At 60.2% G+C, this 16,786-nt stretch overlaps 1 protein-coding gene across 1 annotated transcript in view; it reads right to left on the minus strand.

Annotated features, from left to right (window-relative positions):
• Positions 1–16,786, minus strand: part of ARID3B (AT-rich interaction domain 3B) — a 208,617-nt gene that overhangs the window by 159,596 nt on the left and 32,235 nt on the right. Inside the window, exons 5-9 of the mRNA XM_056128780.1 lie at positions 10,970–11,153; positions 9,150–9,433; positions 8,799–9,047; positions 7,339–7,437; positions 6,403–6,575 (exon numbers count right to left, since the gene is read on the minus strand). Of these exons, the coding sequence (XP_055984755.1) occupies positions 6,409–6,575; positions 7,339–7,437; positions 8,799–9,047; positions 9,150–9,433; positions 10,970–11,153 (983 nt within the window). The 3' untranslated portion in view covers positions 6,403–6,408. The remainder of the gene's footprint in view (positions 1–6,402; positions 6,576–7,338; positions 7,438–8,798; positions 9,048–9,149; positions 9,434–10,969; positions 11,154–16,786) is intronic.

A 16,786-nucleotide genomic window follows, 5' to 3' on the forward strand; every position in this document is an offset into this window, starting at 1 on the left:
GACCCCTCTAAACCTGTGTGCCCCGCAGGGCACCTGCCCTTGGCCTCCCCATTGCCCCAAGCTTTGGGGGGATGTTGAGAGCCGGCTCCTCTCTGAAGAGGGCGGCACGCAGGTGGCATCTGGGCCAGAGGGGTCCCAGGCATTGGGTTTCTGGGCTAAGGGTGACATGCGAAAGTTGACAGTGTGTGCTCAGCACTGACTGCCGGGGTCAAGTCCGCTCTGCGACAGTCCAGTGACAGTTCTCATTTCCTGTCCCCACCCCTCTTCCCTGTGGTGCAGTTCAGATGGGTCCCTAAGCCGAAAAAGCCCACCTGCAGCGGGGCCAGAGAGATAGTACCGTGGGTAGGCGCTCACCTTGCATGCAGCCAGCCCCGATTCAATCCCCAACATCTCATATAGTCTCCTGAGCGCCGCCAAGAGTAATTTCTGAGTGCAGAGGCAGGAGTAACCCCGGAACGCTGCCAGGTATGACCCCCAAAAGGATTGCCTTCAGGTATGGCTCTAGCCAGCAAGCCCGCCTTAGCCCCTGAGCCCAGCAGCGACCACTGGCTGACTTCCGGGTCCTGGATCTGTAGCGACGTGCTTCCCAGAGTGGCGGCCACAGAGCATCCCATCACCTGGAGCCAGCTACAAATGGTCTGGAGGCTCGGGCCATGCTCACTGACTCCACGGCATGCAGGAGTCTGTCCTTGGCTCCAGCAGCTCGTTGGGGATCTCCAGGGAAGGGAGTCCAACCTGTGGGGCTAGAGAGCGCCTGTGTCCCAGCCCCTAGGCTGAGAACCAAGTTTGGAGGAAGCAGGTGCTCACATCCCCACCACCATCCCACTTCCCCACCGGTTCCAACAGCTCCCAGGAGCTACTGGCCACCTCCCCAGCCCTGAAGGTAGTATCCCAGGGTGCTACAGGGCCGGGCCCAGTGAGTCCTGCTTCCCTGTGGGGCCGGGCCCAGTCACTAAGTCCGCCTTCAAACCCACATCTGCAAGTGAGAGGGGGAGACAGATTTCTAGGTCCTTGCCAGTTTGATGTGCTAGCCTCTCCTCTCTGCCTCCTCTGCCACAGATCCCAGCCACAGCCCTGACACCACAGCACAGAGAGTCGCAGGAGGACTGGCAGCCAGGGGCTGGTCCCAAGCCGGGGGAGCAGGACAGCATGGAGATCCTGGGAGACCAGAGAGCCAGTCCACAGCCTCGAGGGGCTGCACCAGAGACTCGGGTCAGCCCCATGGGCAGGGGGAGGTTTTCCCTTCACAGGATGTGACCACCTGCCCCCCAGGGACCCTGTGGCTAGATGTGGTGTGTGTGTGTGTGTGTATTTGCACGCATGCGCTATGGCCTCTGCGGAGCTTGGTTGGCAAAGTGCCAATTTGGAACCCAGGGTCTTACTGGGGAGTCTTGGACAGCTTTATTATTATTAGTTTTGGGGTTTGGGGGCCACACCCAGTGCTGCTCACAAGTTTTCCTGACTCTATAACTCCTGGCAGTGCTAAAGGGACTTTATGAGCCCAGGGGATCAAACCTGGGTCACTGGGATGCCAAGGCAAGTGCCTTAACCCCTGTACTTACAGGCACATTTTTGGGGGTATAGTGGGGGGTTCAGGCCACACCCGGTGATGCTTAAGACTTACTGCTGGTTCTGCTCAGGGATCATTCCTGACAATGCTGGGGGGGGGCATATAGGGTACCAGGGATCAAACCTGGGTTGGCCATGTGCAAGGCAAGCATCCTACCCTCTATGCAATCTCTCCACTCCATATTTTAAATTAATCTTCCCCTGCAGAAAGCTGCCAGGCCGACTGTGTGCCCCCAACACCCAGCTCAATGATGTCACAAAACGACTGCCTCCAGGGCCCTCTGCAGGAGGGAGCCGTGGCAGGGAGGAGAGACAGATACATCCTCCGGGACCATCGATACATCCCCAGCATCTTCTGCAGAAGGTTCTCTGCTTTCACTGCAGCTGCAGAGGGTGGGTCTCTTAGCAGACTGGCCCCCCTCTGGGCCTGAGCCTCCCTGCGCCATTGGGTCTGTTCTGGTCCCTGACTCAGGGCAAAGGGTTGTCTCTGCGGCGGAAAAGACTGAACTCAAAACACTTGGAATGTGTCCCGTACTGCATTTTCTTCTCCCAGTGGAATAAGCCAGGAGTCCACAATTACTGGAGGGCGGAAGGGAATGGGAAAATGTGGGCTCAGCAAGGGGCCTCTGTGCGGAGACGTGCCATCTCCCCAGGCCCTGTGCGGGTTGGCTGAGTCCCCCAATCCTCAGCCGAGGGCCCATGACAGGCACCTCCCGAGTCTGCTCCCAGCCCTGCCCTTGGCTCTCCTGGAAAGCCTTCCCCAGGGCTGGGCACCCCCAAACCTCCACAAATCCACCCGGGCGCTGCAGGTCTCTGGCCCCGATGAGCCTTCCAACTATAAGGACAGTGCCACAGAGGGTGACCCAAGCTTGCGGGAAATCCTACAGACCTGTCCCGTGGGATACCCCTGGAGCCTCTCCATCCTATGTCCCTCTCTGCTTGGTCACTGCTGGCCCTCAGGGAGGGCAGCGCAGGTGGGAGGTGAGGGAGAGCCGTGTCAGTCCAGCGCAGTGTTGGTCCGGGCCCTGGAGTACCTTCCTGTTCTCTCGTGAAGCAAACTAGAACAATGGTCTCAGGGGACCGTGGGCCAAATCTTCATTGAGAAACTGGGAAGTGTTTGGTCTGAGGCCACTCTGCAGGCTGTAATCAGCCCAGCTCCGGTCTCACTGGCCAGGGAAACTTGAGCCTTGGCTTCTTCCTCTGTAAAAGGGGTATAGTCAACCCATCTTACAAACGAGTGGAGGGACAAATGAGTTCATTCATGTGGAGCTTAAATTGCAACTCGCACACCTGTGTCCATTAATGGGGCCATCCCATAGGGAAACGGTCCCCCAACGCTGTCCCCTCCGCAAAGACACACACCCGGTGGAGTGGGCACTAGCTGAGGAGAACTGCTGGGCCCCAAGGTGTGCCTGTGCCCCTATTTACTAGACAAGGGTTTGAACTGGCCACACACCCCCACCCAGAGGTGTGCAAGCTTCCTCCAGCTCAGGGCTCACTCCTGGCAGGGGAACTCTATGAGGTGCTGGACCCTGGGTTGGCCATGTGTGAGCACACGCCCTACCTGCTCACTCCCAGATGTCCTTGAGTCTTCTTTTCCCGTTTGAGTTTTGGGGCCACACCTGGTGGTGCTCAGGACTTACTCCTGGTTCTGCACTCCCGGAGTGATGTAAGTGCAGAGCCAAGAACAGCTCTGAGAACTGTTGGGTGTGACCCCCAAACTACCCCCCACCCCATCCAAAGAAATCAGCAAGAGGTTCCATCCCAGCATCACCCATTTTCAGGATGGCAGAGGGAAGAGGTGCCCGCTGACCTGCAGAGTGGGGAGGGCAACGTGGACACAGCCAGAGAAGGGGATGACATCCAGCCAGTGCTCTACCTTCCTTCCTTTTTATTTTGCTTTTTGGGTCACACCTGGCGACGCACAGGGGTTACTCCTGGCTCTGCACTCAGGATTACTCCTGGCGGTGCTCAGGGGACCATATGGGATGCTGGGAATTGAACCCGGGTCGGCCGTGTGCAAGGCAAACGCCCCACCGCCGTGCTATCTCTTCAGTCCCACCTTCCATTTCTTTAGGTCTTGTCCAAACCAGATTTGCCCTCCAGGGGCAGGTTCTAGGATATTCAGGCTGTCTGGCTCCCAGAGCACCTTCGAAAAAGTCCCCTGTAAAAGCTGCTGTCACGGTTAACAGGTATCAGCAACAGGGGTAGGAGTCAGGGCTCAGCAGGCTGGAGCTTCACGTGTAGGAAGCTGGGGTCTGAGGTGCAGCAGAGCATGGCACCCTGAGCCCTGCCAGGTAGGGACATCCCCACATGCCATGTTGCTCAAAGGCACCGACTCGCTGGGCCTGAGATCATTCCTGGTCTCGGCCCCTGGTCTTTCCCCCAGCTGTCCTCCCTCAACTCTGCCAACTGGAAGCATGAGCACAGTACCGGGTGCCAGGTTCTTTAATGCCATGTGTCTGCACATCATTTCCTTTGCAGAGAATCCTCAAGTCACCAGTCAGCAATCCGACTCTTCCAGTTTAAATGTCACCACTCCACGAAGTCTCCCAGACCTCCCCTAGAAAGCATGCCGGGTCCCTGTCGCACCAAGGATCCATGCTTGCCAAGATAATCACATCTCCCCAACAAGTCTCTGAGCCCCTGAGCATGCTGTTCCTTAGTGTCTGACCCAGCAGGAGCTTGGAAAGGCGTTTGTTGGTGCCAGAGTGATAGTTCAGTGGGTAGGGCGCATGCCTTGCCGGTTCGATGCCTGGCATCCCACATGGTCCCCTGAGCAAGTGCCAAGAGTCATCCCCGAGTACAGAGCCAGGAGTAACTCTTAGCATCTCTGGTATGACCCCCAAAACGAAACCCCAAAAAAGGAGTCTGTTGAGCCAAGATGGTCCCCTGTGGACCCGGACACTGAGGTGACACCGTGGGAGTGAGCAGGCCGGGGCCAGTGGGCTGGGGCAGGCAGGAGCAGACCTCCGTGTCCTCTCGCCTCTCCCGCTCCTGGTTGCACGGAGAGGAGCAGGAGGCGTGCTGTGTGAAGAGGTAGAGGTTTATTGAAATATAAACATTCGAGAACACGTAAGATAGAAAACAACCACGACATATACAGACACTTGCTGCGAAAGGACTGAGGTATTTCTCTGCTGCTAGGCTACCCATGTGCTATCACATTTTTCCTGGTTAGAATACATGGAACGTGGGCGGGGATGGCCGCCTCCAAGGGAGCGTCCAGGACTGTGCTTCCCGACAGCCCCTCGGCCCAGGGCCCCTCCTCAGGGGCTTTCTGCTGGGCCCCAGCTCTTGTCCCTGCGCGGGACGCTGGGCAGGCGGCCTGGGGACAGGAGGGTCGATCCAGTGACCAGATACTCGGCGTTCTGTGTCTTCCGGGTGGGAAGAGTCGTCCTCCGTGACCAAACCCCTGAGACAGACACTGGCCAAATGTCTGGCACGCCTTCAGAAGGCCCAGCGCCAGCCAGCCGGGCTCCTCCCTGGCACCAGGGCCCAGCTGCCCTTCTCTGCCTGTGGAGAAGTGGCAGGAAGCCATGGAGGCCACAGAGGGCAGGTCCTGCTGGAGGGGAGTGTGTGCCCGCGGGGTGGCTGGCCTGGGTGAGGTATGCTTTGTGCTCAAGCTTTGGACTCCCTGTTCTTCCAGACAGCACTGCAGGGGGGCCCTCTCACAGGAGGTGAGCCCGTGCTCTCCCCGAAACTCCAGGTCCTTCCTCACCCCTGCAGACAGAGATGAGTGAGCCAGGCGCAAGGGACCAGCTCTGGTGAAAGGGGGCAGGACCATCTGCAGGAGTGGGGTGGGATGCAGACCCCACCTGCCCGAGCAGGTCCCGGCCCCACCCGCCCCCGGGATCCCTGAGTCAGCCCTCGGGCCTGCTCCCCATGCCCCCCTCACTGGGGCCTCAGGGGAGAGCCGGAGGGGCTGGGGTACCAAATCTTATCTGCTCGGTTTTGGGGGTGATCTGCTTTCATTTCTTTGGTACTACAACAATAAAAATAAAAAAAAAAAGTCATCAAAAACATATAAAAAAGCTTTCAGAGATGCAAATACTTCCTGAAGAATCAAACGTCGACAATTACAAATCTGAGGTATTTCAATGAACCTGATGTCGGCAGGTTTGGGGTGCCGAGGCTGAGACAGCCCCAGGAGGAGAAGGTAGGGGGCAAGTGGGCAGTTCATGGGAGAGCTGGTCAAAAGGGCCAGTGGGGAGCGTGAGGTCTGGGGGGGAGGGGCCGGATGAGGGAGGGTCAGTGCCGCGCGGGCCCCAGGCCTGCCCCGACCCAACAGGGACCCAGAAGGCCCGAGGAACTGCAGTCCGCATCGAGACTTGAATCTGAGGGACCCACAGCCTGGGCCCAAACATGTCGGGCAAGGTGGCCTGGGGGGCCGCCCCAGGCTCAGCAGAGAGGGGCCCTGAAGGGGAGCTCGTGGCTCCCGCAGCCCCACGTGGGAATTAAAAGTCTGGGGTACTGAGCAGGGGGAAGAGGCCAGTGAGCCTGGGAAACAGGAAATAAATTAAAGGGAAGGGGACTGGAGGGCCTCCAGCCCTGGTGGCTCCCGATTGTCATACACTGCCCAGGAGCGGAGGCGGCCTGGGGGCTGGGAGGGAGCTGCACGCCCGGGCAATCCCTGATTGGACAACGCTGCCCTGTCCTGTCCCCAGAGTACAGCAGGACCTGAGTGGAGCCTGGAGAGTCACCCACACCCAGACTCTCCACGTCTGGCCGCGTGGCGTCGACACGGGCTCCGGGAGATGAGGTAAATTCTGTGCGTCCACGTCCTCCCGCCCTGACAGGAGAGGGGCCGTGGGAGGCCGCGCCCAGCCCGACGGCCCGTCAGAGGGACCAGCTGGTGGAGGGCTCTGCACTGGGGGTGCCCCGGGATGAGGTAGGACTCGGCGAGCAGTGGGAGGAGGAGCTGCTGCCGCTGCTGCCGCCACCGAGGCTCTGGGGCGCGGATCCCGCGATGAGGTGCACCACCGGCTTCTGGGCGAACAGCACGCCTGGAGTAGCAAGGGAAGGGCGGGCGTCGGCCTCTGCCTTGTCGGCACAGGCACCCTGCAGCCCGGGCACTGCCAGCACGGCCCGTGGCGGCTTCGAGGTGGGCGAGGGGGGCAGAGGGATTGCCTGGAAGTCATGGGAAAGCTCAACCGAGCCCCAGGGAAAAAGAAAACCCAGGAGGCCAAACCAGACTTTGGAGAGAGGATGCTGAAGGAACGGATGCTAGGAGGGGAGAGGGCTGCCACCAGGACCAGGGGCTGCTCCTGCACCCAGCTTCCTTCTGTGGCTCAGGCTCGGCCCATTGCAGTAAAAGGAACGGGACAGAACGGGAGTTGAAGAAAGGAGACCTGGGCGTTCAGCAACTGGACACCCTTCTGATACAACATGTGCTCTCTCTCCCTCCCTCCCTCCCCTGCCCCCCCCAACTTGTAAAAAAATGGCCACATCTAGCAGTGTTGGGGGTCACACGGCAGGGTGACACACAGCACTGAGAAGGGGTGCCTATGCAGAGCAGGGCGGGGACTGAGCTCCGGGCCTCATACATGCTAGGCTGTAGCACTTCCCCAGAGCACAGAGCCGATTGTCCCTTCTCCGGGGGTATGACCTGCCCAAGTGACGGGCCAACCTGAGTGCCAGTAGCAGGTGGAGAAGAGGGAGGGTAGGTCCCTGTTGGCAACTATCCTGGAGACCCCTGAAAGGACGTTCCCACCCTAGCCCGGGACACCCACGCCCTCTGAGAGCGCCCGGGGCCGGCGGGCGCCTCACCTGCGTAGGTGGTGCCGTCGATGTCCACCGACATGTTGATGCTCCCAATGCTGCCTGTGGTCAGGTTCAGGGCTGCAGTCGAGGCCTCCGATCTGTCCTCTAGAGAGGAGGGGACAAGGGCCTGTTGGAGCCTCCCGTGGCCCTTCTGGCTCCACCCGCTCTCCCCGCCTGACCTCACCTCTCCGTCGAGCAGCAGAAGCCTGTCAGGTGGCCGCTTCCGTGGGACCCCGGCACTCCCCACACCCCTGAGCACCCAGCACCGACTGAGTCTCATCCTGGCCCTGAGCACGGGCACTTTCCCCGTGACCCAAGAACCAGGCCCATTCCTGATGCGGAGGACCTGACTCTCCTCCTCCCCCTGGGCCCAGAGGAGCCCCAGCAGTCAAGTGCCAGCCCTGAGGGTGCGGTGGGTAGCAGAGAATTCCATCCCCAATGCACTGCATGTGCCGACAGTGAGCCCAGCAGCGTGTGCCCGGCAGCTCTGCTGTCTGCGGGACCCGTCAGTCTGAGTGCTTTCTGGGCACATGGCAGCCAGGTGTGCAAGAGAAAGGGTGTGAGCCCTGATGAGCAGATACATGCAGGAGCCCAGCAACCAAGGTGTGTGGGTCTGGCAGACGCCACCAAAGGGGTGTGGCGACCGCCCCAGCTAAAGAGCGAGTGTGACGCCCCCAGAGAACGCCAAGTGTGTGAGCACCATGACCCCCCTGGTTGGAGCCACCACGACGGCCCTTGTGAACAGGCGCCTGCGTCCTCCCAGCAACATGGACAGGGTCGTAGGGGCGCAGATCTACTGCCTTAGCTGGACACCCAGTGCCCCATCTCACCCTCGCCGCCTGGAGACTCCTGGGGTCTCTGCCTGTCTCCCCCACTCTCCCTCCCACACGCCCAGCACAGCCCTGGGCTGGCTGCCCCCTCCCCACAGCCCCATACTCGGTTCTTCCCGGCACGTGCCCGTGTATGTTCGAAGACTGAGGTAAGGACAGGGATGGTAAGAAAAAGGGGGCCGATGGGGGGAGGCATGGAGTGTGGGGTTCCAGGGAGAAGGGGGGCCCCTGAGCAAAGCAGGATGGCCACAATGCCGACAGGCTCGCTTCTGCCTGCCAGCAATGCCCGGGGGTCACTGGCAGCCTGGGTCAGGCCAGCCTGGCTCCTCGAAGGACTCTCAATGCAGCTGCCAGATCCCCGTGGGACCTGGTTGCTGTGCCCTGTGCCGGCCACGCCCCAGGCACAAGGACTAGAGCCCTTCTGCCAGATGAAAGGGCTGGTGGGGAGAAGGCTGCCGCTGTCAGGGCCTGGGGTCCCCAGCTCTAGCGGCTGCTGCTTCCTTTCTGCCAACTCCGGAGAAAACGTGCCGCTTGTGGCTCCGGCTCCGTTGCCACTGGCTTTCTGATCTGCAGGGCCTGCGGGGTGCCCTCGGCCCGGGCCCTCACCCCTGCCGTTGAGCCCTTGCCAACCCTCACCCCTGCCGTTGATCCTGATCTTCATGGGCAGCTGCCGCGCCATGCTGAGGAGGCTGCGCTGGAAGGTCTGCTGCACCAGGCGCTGTTCCTCCTCCGACAGCCGCGACGCCTTCTTCTCGACGGGCTCCCCCGACTCCAGCCGCTCCCGCAGCTGCTCCAGCGTGGCCGTCCGGCTGCCAGCCTGCTGGCCTGCCAGGGCCATGGGCACGGCCAGGCGGCTTGGCACCGTCGTCACCGGGACCCCGTCGCCTGGCCAAGGAAGCGAAGCTGGACGCCACCCGCAGGGGGCGTGGACTCGAGCCCCCAGCTCCCCTCCCCCTGCCCTCCCCCCACCCCGGGGCCCCCGCAGACCTTTCCTGAGAGCAGCCGCAGGGGACATGCGGGGGCTGCTGGCACTGCTGCCCCCGCCGGCGCCCAGGCCGAGGATGGGGAAGCGGATCTTGGGGGGGGAGAGGAGGGCAGGAGCCCGGGCGGCAGAGGAGGCCGAGGCGGCGGCGGGCGAGTAGCCGAAGAGTGAGGAGCTGTAGCTGGGCCGCCGGCCCTCCCTCCGGTTGCCGTCGATGGCCGCCTGCAGCTCGGCCGGGGAGCTCAAGGCCTTCTTCTCACACTCGTAGGCATAGAGGTACTTCATGTACCTGCAGGGAAGGGGAGACTGGCTCACAGCCGGGCCGGGCCCCCAAGGCAGGGGCTCTCAAACTGGTGCAAACTGGCCTCTTCTCAGGGAAAAAAACCCAAAGCCACTCCCCTACCCCTGCCGTGATCTGCTGTGGAGTCCCCCTGTTGTCCTCGCACACAGTGCTCCCTAGGGGGCGCTCTCAGCCACTCTGGAAAGCCCTGTGCGGCCCTGTGAAGGGGAAGAATAGTGCGGCCCTGGGCCCCTACCCAGGCCTGTAACCACTACTCCAGCTGTGCTGGGCCTCTCAGGGCCGCAAACAGCTCAGGATGCTCTCAGAGCCCCGAGAGTCGGGGTGATGTCTGCCCTGACTTTCTGCCTCTGGGAACTACTGTCCGCTCCCCGCTGGTCAGAGAATTACTTCCCTCACTGCTGGAGGCTGGGGGTGCTGCCCAAAAAGGGGATTCTCTGCCCAAGAACTGGAGGGACAGAACAGGGGACAGGGGGCCCAGAGTTTGGTTCCCAACACTGCAGGGAATGAGCCTCTGAGGACTGCGAGCTAGAATCAGCCCCCGAGTCTGGCCAGGTGAGCCCCAAACTACAATCCCTGCCCCGCCACAAAGACCCCCGAGAGAAGGAATGCTCTGCCCCACCTAGGTGTTCGGGGTAACACCTAGTAGTACTCAGGCGTTGCTCCCGGCAGTGTCTGGGGGAAAATGTGGACCTAGGGGTTGGACCAGGTCTCCTGCAGGCCACACCCTGACCTACTGAGCTAGTGCCCTGGCCAGCACCTCACCACGACTGCTGCTGGACTAGGCCCAGCAGATAAGACCCTTCCACTTTTCAGCAAGGCCACGACGTGCCACTGCAGGCTATGTCAGTCGCTAATGCTATCCTCTCCACAGAGCTATTTCCAGCAATTCCCAACAGGTCAGATACGCCCTGCCAGCATCCACTGTGCCTCGACTCACTGCCTCCATTGCCCGTGAGATGGTCTCGAAAGGCTACAGAAACAGGCACCAGGCCTAGGGGTCTGGCCAGGCTTCTCGGGACTCCTGCTGCTGGGCAAGTTGAAAGCAGGTAGGAAGGGCAGGTGGGCAGGCTCAGACAGCGTCTGGACAGAGCCCCGACTTCCGTGAGAAGCCAGGTGTGAACCTGCGCTCTACCCCTGAGACACCGCCAAGCCCCCTGGGCTCGGAGATGCAGTTTTTTGTTGGTGTGTTCTGTATTGGTTTGGGGGCGACAAGCAGCATGCACAGGGGCTAATCCTGGCTCTGTGCTCGGGGGACCCATCAGGTTCAGTCTTACGCAAAGCAAGCGCCTTCACTCCTCTATCTCTCCGGCCTTGACGTTTGGTACTCGTCTTTGTCATCAGCAAAGCAGGGTAACACACACACACACGGCCGGGAGAGAGAATCACAGAGTGGAGCACAGAGAAGGGACCGAGGAGCCTCCTTTGAACCTGGTCTGAGTGAGCTCACTGCACGAGGGAGGGCATTCCTTCCTCCCGCTGCTCCCGGTCACCCTCTTCCTCGAGCCCAGGGCCCAGGCCACTCACTGCGTCCGCAGGGTGAAGGCGGCGCTGGTGATGGAGGTGGGCAGGTTCAGGCCCTTGGTGATCTCCCTCCAGATCTTCCTGTTGATGATCTCCACCAGGCCCCCCTTCTCCGTCACCAGCTTGTACAGCATGTACAGGTCCAGGATCTGCTTGGCCATGATGGGGATTCGGTTGATGGGGGTGCCTGTGGGCGGAGCAAAGAGACAGACGCTCGTCACACAGGCTGCCAGGGTCCACCTGCCCAAGCAGAGCTGCGGACGCCTCCTTCCGAGTTGGAAATACACTCCGGAATCAGCCAAGAGTGTGGCGCGGCTCCCACTTCCACACTATCCCGGCAGCGCTGCCGAGGAGCGCTCGCTCTGGGTCTGCTTCCCGTGTTCAACAGGAGGGTCGAGCCAGGCCAGATCATCTCAAAACCCTGGGTTTCAGCGTTTGCTACTGGGAAGATTTAAGAGTATTTCCTGGTGATCTGGACCTCCCTCCTCTGACGCCCTCAGAACCGTTCAACTGCCCGAGACGGGGAGGCCCTGCCCACGCCGCCCCTGGAGAGCCCTGGGCCCCAGGGAACAGCATTCCCTCTGCACTGCCACTGTGGAAGAGCGGCGATTGCCCTGTTGTACTGCCCCCCACCCCCCCACCCCAGAAGCCGCTGGACACATGTCTCCAGGGGGATGAAAGGCCACTCCACAATTCTCTGGCCACTGATCACTCCTCCCCCTTCCCTGGCCTCTCAGAGAGGGAGGGTCAGGGCTGCTTCCGCCCACTGGGCCCGAAGGGAAGCCGTGAGGTGCAGGGGGGCCTTGATTAGGAAACCCGGCACCGAGCAGGAAGGCCAGCTAATGAGCGCCAGGGGACGCTGGAGGGCGGGGCCAGGCCCTTTCACGGGGGCTGGGAAGCTCGTCAGGAGGCGTGATGGATGACTGTCATTTGGCAGGCCCGGGATTAATGATCTGGGGGTCAGAGGGCAGAATTCCACAGGGAAGGGTCACCGTCCGGGGCAGGCTCTGAGACTTGTTGCCTTTGATGGTAACCCCCCTTACTGTACACAGGCGGCCCCTCCCAGGGCTCCATCCGAGAGGCCTGTTTGTCTCGGCTCCTCTGCTTCTGCCCCTCAAGGAAGACTGGCCTCGCCAACTTTCTTTTTTTTCTACAGGAGCCCCTCCCGGCTGCCGGGATGGGGGAAGGGAGGAGAGAGCTCAGGGGGGCGGGGGGGGGGGAACGACACATGGACACGTAGAGGTGCTTGGGGATGGGGTCTTGCACCTGCAGGGCACATCCTGACATGGGCTAGCGGCCCCTGCATTTACTGTGTGGGTGGGAGCGCCCGGGATGGCTGGGTCTATCTCCTGAGTGTTGGTCCCTGTTTTCTTTGGGGTTTGGGGGGTGGGGGCACACCTGGCTCTGTGCTCAGGGGACATGTGGTGCCTGGGACTGACCCTGGGTCGATCGCATGCATTGTGAATGCCCTGCCCACTCGACTATCTCTCAGCACAGCCGACTCATCTTTGGAAGGACAAAGGGGCCGTGGACTTAGATTCTGAGAATCCCAGGAGGGCTGGAGAGATAGGACGTACGGTGGGAAGGGCGCCTGCCTGTTGCACACGACCAACCGGTTCAACCGCCACATATGGTCCCCCCAAGCCCCTCTAAGAGCGAGCCCTGCGCACCAGCACGTGTGGCCCAAACACCACAACAAGGATTTACAGATAAAACATCAGCGACTGCTGGTTTCCCCCTGACACTCCTCCCTGCGCTTAGCCGGGTCATGAAGCTGAGAGCCCCAATGCAACAGGAAGGGGGTCTCCCTGCAGGAAGGGGTCGACACCCCCACCTCTGGAAGGCCCGTCTGCCCAACCACACTCACAGGCCTGGCAAGCCCGCACCCACGGTGGCTGGCCCTGGGTTCCCCTACAGGCCGCGCTCACTCCTGTTTCCAGAAACTTCCAGGCCGCCTTCACACCTGCCTGCTCCCTTCTGACTCGGCGTGTTCCCATCATGCTCACTGGCGCCCGCTGGGCTGCCCATTCCCCGTTACTCATTTTTGCTTCTTCAGCTCCTTTCCTACTGGCTCCCTCGAGGGGCCCCTTTCCCGCCCCCTCCCCCCCTTGAGGACCCGCATAGCCTCTCCTCGCCCATGCCCTCCATTCGCGCCCAGGGCGGAGCCCCGGGAGAGACACTACAGCACCAGGTGGGCCTTTCTTTATAAACCCCAAGATTCCCAGTGCCCAGCACCCCAGCCCAACCCTCCTGACCCCGCCTCCCCATGACCCTTCAAGGGTCACCCTTCGCTGCTGGGAGCCAGAATGCCAGTACAGCCTGACCTGCGATTTAAGAACTAATCTCTGGTTGGCAAAATGTTAAAATACATTGTGCAAGTTTCTGAGCTACGCCCGGGATGACTGCCATGAGCCCACCATTAGGGTTCACACCATGATTTATTGAATATCTGCAGGCTTTGTTAATTCCGCATTTTGCCCACTTCCTCATGTAATCAATCATAAAAGGCTAGCTTGGGAGAAATAAATCTGGAGCTTGATCAGAGTCTTGACTTGCTCCCATTCTTCTCTCTCTCTCTTTTTTCCACTCATGCACCCTCTCCCGGTTATCCACGTATGACTAGTCTCGCGGGCCGGGGCACTTCGCGGCCTCAGCTCACTGGCCCTTCCACCCGCCTTCTCCCCCGACCTCCCTCGGCCCCAAACCTTAAGTGTTCCTCTCTGTCTGCCTTCTTCCACTCAAATGCAGGCTCCACCCTCCACAACAGCCTTCCACATTTAATCCCCAAAGGAAGAATTTTTTTTTTGAGGGGGTGTGCTCTATGCTCAGGGGTCACTCCATACAGGGCCTGCTCGGAGGACCTTATACTGGGGACTGAATTGAGGCCAGCCATATGCCTTGGCCCTGGTACTATCTCTCGAGCTCAGGACGAATTTTATAACCTGCGCAGTCTAGGAGGATTCCTTCCCACTCAGAATCGTTATACAGTTTCTATTATTTATTTTTATTTTATTATTGTTATCCACTGATGAGATTAGCAGATGATCGTTCCCTAGTGTTTCATGCATGTTGTCTGGGAGCCCAGGGGGGCTGGAAGTGTAGTGAAGGCAGGGACACAGTAACCATAATACTTAGTAAATCAAAATTGCCGCATGGATATTACAAAACGCTTCTCAGAGACAATGCAGCTGGGCATCTTCAGTGTGATTATTCTGGTGTGCCTGCCAGAGCCGTAATGTGTCGTGTGCATCTGGGGCTCCAAGCAGAGTCCCACCTCTCCTCAGGGTTGGCTGCTTCCCCAAGCCCTGACTCTCACTAAGCTTACTGGAAACTGAGGTCAGAGTGGCTGACGGTTTTGCTTCCAGGTTCCACACGAGGAGGGCTGGAGGACTGGGGAGTTCCAGAAGGAAACTCTGGCTTCACCCAAGAGGCCAAAGGGACTGGGAAACAGTGTCCCGGAGGGGAAGGCGGCTGAGCTATGGGCACCCGGGCAGAGCTGGGCACAGAGCTGGTGCAGGGGACCCAGGGGACATCACCTCTGAGGGCCAGCAGCCAGCAAGGGCGTCACTCGGGAAGCCGACTTGTCAGAAGAAAGTGTTCAGAGTAGTGACTGCCATCACTGTGGTCAGCTTTGGCCAGCACGGGACACGGGGTGCTGTGACCAGGCTGTACGAGGAGGCTGACCGTCTGCCTGAGGAGGTGGCACTACAGGCTTGGGGTCTGGCTTGAATGGCCCCCGGAGGCAAATCCCTGGAAAGAAATACTCAATTCACTCTGCACCAGCCCCACACTCTGTGTCCAGTCATTTGAGATGGACTGTGAGGCGATCTCCAGCATCACATCTGTGGAGGTATCATTATAGTCCCACCTCTGTCAAGCTGCATGGACACGTCCACACTGGGTGGAGACCTTAAGACCAGGGAGACAGAGGCAGGGCCGCCGCGAGAAGCCCAGGAAGGACGCAAAGTGGCATCCAAGTTCAAGGCTGGGATACTAACCCAAAAGGGGCCTTTCTCCAGCACCTGCAGGCAGCAGGCACTGCCACAACACCCTGGGTGGCAGGTGGGGGAGGCTGCACCAAGCGTGCTCCTGCCTGTGACAGCCCTCTCTGAATGGGGAAGTGGCTCCCTGTGGCGGCCCTCGGTTCTGTGGGCAGCCAGGCTGTGGCTGGTGTGGCTGGGCTGAGCGCCAGCCTGGGGATGGCTGCCCCGAGTTACCCACAGGCAGGGCTGACGGCCCCGGCTACACTCCCCAGCTCCCTACAGACCGGCCCATCTCCGTGCCCCAGAGCAAGACAGCTCAACTCTGAAGAGAGAATGGGGAACACCTTTCCACCTTATCCGCTCAGACAAGAACCAAGATAGCAAACTACAGGTTTTCCCATCTGTGAAATGCGGCCCTTGATCTGTGTTTCACTTCCAAAGTCTTACAGACCTAGGAATGTAAACAGTTATGGATTATTCTTTCGGTTTCTGGGACAGGGCTGACTCCTGTCTCTGTGCTCACGGGACAACATTGGGGTGCCAGGGATTGAACCCAGGTTGGCCACATGCAAGGCAAGTGCCCTACCCACTGTGCTCTCTCTCCGGCCCCTGGTTGAGTATGATCACCAGACAGGATAACGTGGCTTGAAGAGTTTGCCTGAATGACAGGATGGTATGGAGTGAGCAGGAAACACATGCTTGGGTTTGGCCAGGGGCTGCAGTGTCCAAGTCCCTAAGCAATGGCTCCTTCCCCGCCTGGGCTGGAGGGAGGCACCCCCTCACCTGACAGGGGCCAGGTCTGCGTCCATATTCAACGCAGAGACATCTAGCAGCGGGAGGAGGCGAACAGCCTGTCAGAGAGCTGGGGGTGGGGGGGGGGGAGACACACACGACACTGGTGCTGGCCCAGCAGGAGGCTGAGCTTCTAAGTCCCAACACACCTCTGGGAGGGGTGTGAGCACCTGACGGGGAGGCCTGGGGGCTGTCACTCACTGCTATCAAAGCAGGAGCCACAGGCAGGGCAATTAATCATGTTCCTTCTGACAGGAATCCAGGGTCTTATCTGTACCCCAAGAAATGCCACTGGTCTCCAGTTCCCTCCTCAATAAAGGAAACTGACAGTTCCAACAAAGAGGCCCCTTATCAGATTTCGGCCAGGGAGCCTGAGGGTCCCTGCGGAAGAGGCTTTTATGAGGGCCACAGACCCAGCAAAGCCACGGGGCTTCTGGGCGTTAACCCTTGGCTGCGGGAATGCCTCTGGCACTGATGTGAGCAGGGGCCTAAACCCCCCTAACTTTGTTCTCCCTCCTCTCTGCTCAGGCGGGGAGAGGGGGCTGGGTTAAGGGGTTCCCGGAGAATGGCATATTCAGTGGTAGCATCCCGTGGCTGATTTCCTGCCTGCCCACCAGGGACTCGGACCCAGGACTACGACGTGGCCCTGCCAGGGACCCTGGTTGTTATTTCCAGGCTGCACCAAAGATTATGAACCATCTCCATTCACGAGAGTTGACACGAGCCAGCAGTCGAAGGGAGCCTGGAACAGTCTGGCCTGGTGGGGGCAGAACTATACTCAGGGATGGGTGGGGCCCCCCAGCAGTTCCTCAGCTCATTCCCCGGTGCTACGCCTCACCCAAGAGGTGGGGGAGCGGCTGGCGGATTCTCCCCTCACAGGTTCATGTTGGAAATGCCTCCCAGTGGGAATGTGCGGGGACTGGCACTGAGGGATGTACACAGTCCTGGGCTTGGGAGGGAGGGGCAAGAGGGCCGAGGCCCATCAGAGGACGCCAGTGCGGAAGTCCTCTCTGCCCAGTTCCCAGGAAGAGTCCCCTAGCCCTGC

Source organism: Sorex fumeus, unplaced genomic scaffold (assembly GCF_029834395.1).
Source record: "Sorex fumeus unplaced genomic scaffold, SorFum_2.1 ptg000067l, whole genome shotgun sequence".
Taxonomy (NCBI): domain Eukaryota; kingdom Metazoa; phylum Chordata; class Mammalia; order Eulipotyphla; family Soricidae; genus Sorex; species Sorex fumeus.